Source organism: Tupaia chinensis, unplaced genomic scaffold (genome assembly GCF_000334495.1).
Source record: "Tupaia chinensis unplaced genomic scaffold, TupChi_1.0 Scaffold143574_1, whole genome shotgun sequence".
Taxonomy (NCBI): Eukaryota; Metazoa; Chordata; class Mammalia; order Scandentia; family Tupaiidae; genus Tupaia; species Tupaia belangeri.
Genome location: NW_006203419.1, coordinates 596197 through 603418, shown reverse-complemented (window position 1 = coordinate 603418; position 7222 = coordinate 596197). Strand labels below are relative to the sequence as shown.

The 7222-nt window shown below is 44.9% G+C and overlaps 1 protein-coding gene across 2 annotated transcripts in view; it reads left to right on the top strand.

Annotated features, from left to right (window-relative positions):
- Positions 1-923: 923 nt before the first annotated feature.
- Positions 924-7222, top strand: part of SNRPB (small nuclear ribonucleoprotein polypeptides B and B1) — a 10160-nt gene continuing 3861 nt past the window's right edge. For both annotated transcript variants that reach the window (XM_006163929.3, XM_006163930.3), the window contains exons 1-3: positions 924-1059; positions 3251-3402; positions 5221-5332. In XM_006163929.3, the coding sequence (XP_006163991.1) occupies positions 1057-1059; positions 3251-3402; positions 5221-5332 (267 nt within the window). In that variant the 5' untranslated portion in view covers positions 924-1056. The remainder of the gene's footprint in view (positions 1060-3250; positions 3403-5220; positions 5333-7222) is intronic.

Here is a 7222-nt window from a genome sequence, read left to right as displayed (position 1 = left end):
AAAAAAAGATTTCTTCTAAAAAATAAATAAAAATCTTGGGAACTGGATGAAATTCATTGATTTATTCATTCAACAAATATTTATTGAGCCCTTTATTATTTTTTTAGAGAAATATTTTTGCTATAGGACACGTGTACTTGCTGGAGAGACAGAGAGACGGAGCAATTGGGGGGTGGGAGTGGCGGGAGAGGAGATGGCCACACTGCAGACCATTTTCTTCCATTCTCCTATCGGATTTTGGGCACCCACACACGGGTCGGAGTTTTGAGCTGGTGGGCCTGGGGCTCAAACCGCAGTTGACTACGTGGGAGTCCAGAGATGTAACCATTATGCCATCTGCTGGTCCCTGAGCCCTTATTTTGTGCTAAGTCGGTAGTGTTCTAGGCACTATGGCAATGAACAACACAAAAAGCTCTATACCCTCGCGGAGCTTACATTCTAATGGGGAGGAAATAACAAAAACAGCGTGTGAGATAACAATATTAAACAGAAAAATGAGGCAGAGGACATCGCAGTTTTGAACAGGGTGGCCAGGGAAGTCCTCACTGGGAAAACGTTATTGAAGCTTAAGTACTGGAGAACTTATTAGCGCGCACGTACGGGGGTGGGGTTGGGTGGGAGGGTAGCATTCCAGGCAGAGCCCAAAGCAACTGCAAAGGTGCTAAGGCCAGAGTGCGTCCAGCCGGCTCACGGAAAAGCAAGGACAGCGGCTGTGGAAGGGACAGCGGGGAGAGTTGGTGGGAGATGAGGAACAAAAGGTGATGGGCACAGAGAGATGAGCGCGACAGGCAGCTTGCGGTATCCGAAGAGTGACCTTAGCCTCCCTGAGAAGCTGAAAGCTTTATGTTAACCCCGCCCCACTCCGCTCGGAGTTCCACTCCGCCCTGGGGCCGGAACTCTAGGAACGTGTGTCGGACCGGAAGTAGGTTTCTACCCGACCGCATTTTGTCGGCGGCTGCGTTTCCGGTAGCGGCGGCGGGAATCGGGCTGCAGGCGGGCGACTAGGCCTCTGTGGAGGCGAATCGGGCGGGAATCGGAGCCATCAGAACCGCCACCATGGTAAGGGGATACTGGCTGGCGGCGCGTGACCTTCTGAGTCTGTTGTGGAGTGAGGACCCCGACTGGGGAGGAAGCCATGGATTGGAGCCGCGTATGTCGGCGAAGGCCCGAGCCGCGGCCGCTGGGTCCCGGCGCAGAAAACCAGACCTGGGCCTTTCGGCCCGGCAGGGAAAGGGAGAAAAGGCCGGAACTAGGGGAGAAAGTCCCTCGATACCGCCATAACCACAATGCCTGGGGCATTGCCTTTGTGCCTACTGCGGCACCAAGTAAACCTTGTAGAATAAACGTCTGTTCGGGGTTTTGGAGCAGGCACTAGAACCATAGGAGGTCCAGGGAGGCCCTGATAAAAGGCTCGGACTTTGGAAAGGGAGTCTGAGGGGTTATGGGAAGAAGTGGAGAGGCTCGAAGCTGGTGTAGCAGAGGGCGCGCGGGAGAGTGAATGTGAACGTTCGGAGGAGTCCGACTGGTTCAGCGAATTTGTGTTTGACTTCTCGGGCGCTGGACTACAGCATGAGATAAGTTTCTTTCACCGACCCAACTTTTTTAGTTGGGGACACGGATAACGTAATTCAATGTGATAATTTAGCATTAGGTAGAAGTAACGGTGAGGGGCGTGGTAAGAATACTTTCTGTAATAGGTGGTTCCTGGGTAAAGGCGTAAAACGATCGTCAGGAGTTTTCACGTGAGTGTGAAGTTATATTGCAGACCTGGGGAACTATTGAACTGTTGTACAAGAGCACAGCTGTGAAGGGTGAAAGTCGCTGGAGGAGAAAGTAGGACCAGATAGAAGGAGGAATTAGCAGGAGTCTGGTTACTAAAGGCATTGCATATTTATTCTGTTGGTGAGGGAGCTATGTTACTGAATTTTAATCAGCAAAGTGACATGAACTTAGCTGTGTTTAGAAAGATCACTCTAGCCGTTGTGTATTGGATGAGCCTGGAGGAAGGGAAAACCGGGTAGGCCATTGTTTAGAGTATCAGTAAGAATAGGCACTGGGTTCAGGCCAAGTTCCAACAGTTTCCCAGCTGTGAGACAGGGCAAGCCCCTGAACCTCTCCCAGTCTTGCCTGTAAAATAGGAATGATGCTGGTCCCAAATTTGATGGTTAAGTGAGATCTACAGTGCTTATCCCAGAGCCTGACTCCTCAGTGAGCACCCAGTAAGTGTTAGGCATTGCAAGGCAAAGAATGTTGGCCTAAGGGTTGGAAGCCAATTATGATGATCACCTAAGGGAAATAACTGCAGACCTGGTCTGCAGATGTTAGGCAGTATGTTGGGGGAGTCAGGATTCTCACCCACACATTTGTAGGTTCAGAAACTTATTCCTGCCTGAATTGAATGGAGATGAACAGTAAGCACAGTGCCTGGTACGTAGGAGGCTGTTGGATGATTAGGACAGGCCTATACCAGTCAGAATGATGGGAAGCTGATACACTTATCAAATGCCTCATGATTTGTTTCTAGAGAGAAATACAACTTTTTCTTTGTTTCTGGAGAGGTTTTTTGCGATAGGGTGCATGTGCTCGCCAGAAAGAGCGAGAGACAGAAAGCGAGAAATCACCCCCCTAGGGGGTATGGCCACGTCACAGCCCATTCTCCTCTCGGGATCTTGGGCACGCATGCACACACACCCCTGGCATGAACTTTAAGCTGCTGAGTTACGGGACTCAAGCCACGGTCGATTGCGGGAGTCCTGCGATGTAACCATTATGCCAACTGCTGGTCCCCCAATCAGCTCCTTTTGATAATTGATTGGATTTTCGGTACAAATCCTATTCCAGGTCTTACTTTTTTCAGTCTTTTTAATGGGATTTGGGTGTTCTGCAGCACTTGAGTCACATCTAAAATCTGCACAGTAGCGTGCAGCTAATCTCTGACGTGGGTGAATTTAATTAGTTTGGGGATACCTTTCACTTTTGACCCTAAAACTGACACAGCATAGAAAAAGGCCATTGTAATATGAGAAAGACTGATTTTAAGGGAAGAGAGAATAGCAGATACCAGACAGAGGTCAGGGCTGAAAACAGGGTGACATGAGAGAATTCCTGGGAAAGGGCTGTGGGTGGAAGGCTGAGCTGAGAATCTGAAAAAGAAGGACACAGAGAAAGCAGTGCAGAGGTTTTAGGGAGGATTAGGAGAGAGTGGGTCCAAAAGGAGCTGAGTCTCATCCCTGCTGAATTCTTCCTGCAGACTGTGGGCAAGAGCAGCAAGATGCTGCAGCACATCGACTACAGGATGAGGTGCATCCTGCAAGATGGCCGCATCTTCATCGGCACCTTCAAGGCTTTCGACAAGCATATGAATTTGATCCTCTGTGACTGTGACGAGTTTAGGAAGATCAAGTGAGGAAAGGGCTGCTGGGGGGGCGGGGGAGTGGGCCAGAAACGAGGTGGGGAATGGATTGGGTGGGGGCCAGGTGATAGGTGGTGGTGTAGCTAGTTGGTTCCTCTCTGCTTGCTCTTTTAGAGGGCCGGCTTAAATGGGGACACTATGAAGTCTCTTTCCTCAGTCTAGCAAGCCTTGCTCTCTAGTTGTAGAAAAATTGTGAGGAGGGCTACTAGGCTTTCTGTTTTTCTGATTTTGCATGCCCCTGCCTACTGGGGTAAAGGGCTCTCATGTTCTCCCCACAGGTGTGTAAGGGGGGAGAGCATGATTTTCTGGCCTCATTGCCTATTTGTAAAGCTGTAGCCTAAAGGGCTCTCCCAATGCAGCCTGGTCTGAAAACTGCTTTAAGAAGCCTCTGACCCTCTTCAGGGTAAGTGCTCAGCTCCCCATGTGGGTTTGGGGCCAGTGATTTTTTTGTTGGCATTTATAGTAACAATTGGAATTACTTTCTACTATACTACAATTCCATAAGTTATTGGGTAAATCCCTAGTCTTAAGACTCACAGATCTTAAGCTTCTGGCCCATTAAATGATGTAGTCTAGCTTTTGGTCCCATTTTACATTCAAGGCATCTTGAGGCCCAGTGAAGTTATGTGACATTTCTGATCAGCTGTTTTGCCATCTGCAGTGTTCCTATTATGTAGTTACCAGCTGTAAATGCAGTGTGATTCTCTTTGGGGCTAGTTTTCTGCAGCCCCAAATCAGGGAGTACAGGATAAATGATGTAGGACTATCTGATGCCAAGTACAGAGTAGATAAGGGCTAGCATGTTCTTGTGGAACTTTTCAGGTGGTTCCTTTCTGATTTTAAAATGAAACTGACTTTATTTTGATAACTTACAAAGGTTTATTGGAAAATATTTTTCAGAAATAAAGTCTGCGAAAACAAAATACCCAGAAGGATTTTTTTCTCTTACTATAAAAGGGTAGCGCATGCCTGTTAAAAATTAAGAAAATAGGAAATAAAAAGGAAAAAAATCTATGCACAGGAAACTAGTTAATTTAATGTAAAATATCAAAATGAAATCTTTAGTTGTTTGTTAAAATCAGGATAACTTTATTTTAGGATCTTGGCTTTGCCCTTTTTTTCCCCATTTTTCCTATTCTGTTGCAGTTATTTTTCTTAATTTACATTTATATTTTGTTTATCTTTTTCTCGTTGTTGCTTCTTGAGGTTTCTGTTTTTGTGCTACTGAGAAACACTTGAAATTTTTATATAGCAGATGTGAAATTTGAATTACTGTGTATGTGAAATTTCTCTCACCTTTTCTTTCATGGCTTTTCCTATTTCTGAAGGGAGGTGAGGAACAGAATTAGAGTCCTGTGAAGTTGAATTGGTTCTATAAGGACGTTGCGCATAAATAGGCTGAGTGAGATTGATTGACTTGAGAATTCATTTAGGCCGGCCCCTGATTTTGGCAAGGCCTTAAGGTCTTAAGAGAGGGAACAGAGTAATAGCAAAGAAAACTTGACTGTAGAAAAGGCCTTTGATGTAGAATATCATCTGAGCCAGGACTAGGATTTTTTTGACTCTCGTCCTGTTTCTTGGTCTGTGCTTTCTCTTGGCATGGTGGGAAGCATATGGACAACCACCTAAGAGGTTATATGTTCAACTCTCAAAGACTGTCCAGAGGGGCCGTCTTAGGGGAAAGTAGATGTGCCATTTGTCAGGAGATGTAGTATGAAGCAATTCATGGAGGACCCTTGGCAGGTGAACCTGAACTTTACCCATTCTCTGATGCTTGCTTTTTTTGTCTCTTCTAAACCTACCTTTAGGCCAAAGAACTCCAAACAAGCAGAAAGAGAAGAGAAGCGAGTCCTTGGCCTGGTGCTTCTGCGAGGAGAGAATCTGGTCTCCATGACAGTAGAGGGACCTCCTCCCAAAGATGTGAGTAAAGCAGGAAGCCTTTAAGAGGGAAGTTCTAACAAGAGCCAGACTCTGTGTTAGGTTCTCTTTTTCTTTGTAGTCCTCATAGGTATCCTGTGGTTTTTCAACCCTTTTTACCCATAATAAATGGGATCTTAGAGGGGCCAGCAGGTGGCATAGTGTTTAAGGTGCTCTACTCTGACATGGCCAACCACAGTTTGAGTCCTGGACCTGGTGGCTTGAAGCTCAGTGCTGGTCACGTGTGCATGTGTGCCCAAAATCCCAGGAAGAAAGTGGATGAGAAGGGATTGCTGTGTTTCCATCCACCCTGGAGGGGTGATTTCTCACTTTCTCTCTCACTGTCTCTGTCTGTCTTCTGCGAATGCATGTGCCCTATGGCAAAAGCCTTAAAATTGAGGGAGGGTGGTGTGGGACCAGCAGGTGATATAATGGTTATTTCACTGGATTTTTACGTTGTTGACTGTGGTTTGAGTCCTGGACCCAACAGCTTAAAACTCACACTGGACATGTCTATGTGCCTACATACCTAAAAGCCTGAGAGGAGAATGGAGGAGAAGGGATTGTAGCATAGCCCTGTCCCGGGGGGTGATTTCGTGCTTTCTGTCTCTGTCTCTTCAGCACATGCACACTCCCTATAGCAAAAATCTCTATTAAAAAAAGGGGGAGGGGGTATCTCAGAGAGAATACCCTGAGAAATGGAAAAAGGGAACTAGGTTTTTATCTCTGACTTTAAAACCCTACCTCTTCCTCAGTTGATGTTCATAGTAAATCAATGTGGGGGAGACCTAATACCATTTGAGTCAGTTCTTAATGTGATGGCAGAATCTAGGTGGACCTAAAAAGTCTCTAAACAGTAGAATATGTATATATTGGGTTGTTGGGAAAGTCATGATGCATTTTTGCCAAGAAAAATATGTCATGACTTTCCTGACAATATAATATTTTGTTTTGTATAGTTACAGAGTAATAATATTTATTGAGCAATTGTTATGTGCTAAATACTTCAGTATTTTGTTTAGTCCTTCTTAGTTTTTTTGAGATAAATTATGCTCCCTTTATAGATAAAACAAATTGGGGGTTAATGACTTGCCCAGTAACAGCCAGTAAATGGTGAAACTGATATTTGATCTTAGACAGTCTTGGTTTTGTAAACACCAAGCTGCATTTATAAATAGAGCAGGCTTTAGAAAATCTAACCACATTTGTTTTTTCTTTTCTTTTGGAGACATTGTTAATTAGGAGAATAACCCTCTTACCTTAATGGTTTTATTTTATCCTCATATATCTTTTTGAGGGATATTTCACGTATTATCTGTCTGTAATATTTGTACTGTTTTTTTTGAGAGATTTTTGGTATGGGGTTCATGTGTTCGCCAGAGAGATAGATGATGAGAAACCATCACCCTAGGTAATGGCCACTCTGCAACCTTCTCCTCCATTCTTCTTGGGATTTGGGGCACGCATGCACATGGGCCCAGTGTGAGTTTTAAGTTGCCAGGTCTGGGACTTGAATTGTAGACTACGTGGGAGTCCAGTGAAATAACTATTACGCTATCTGTTGGACCATCTTAATTAATTTTTGTTTGAAATACTTTATTTAACTTTATTTATTTTAATTTGACCAGATAGGGACTGAGTCAGTGAGAGAGAGAAAATGAGAAAGCAAGCCACTTGGTCCGGGACTCAAACCATGGTCAGCCATGTAGGAGTCCAGCACCCCTAACCACCACGTCACCTGTCAGCCCCTATTTTATTTTATGCATTCAGTCACTATATGTCATCCAGTTGGAGATATTATACACATTATCATCAATATAGTCATCCATTTCTGTGTCCCATAAATGTCTTACCTCTTTTTTCCCTTGATTCCTTTCCTCACACACTCCCCCT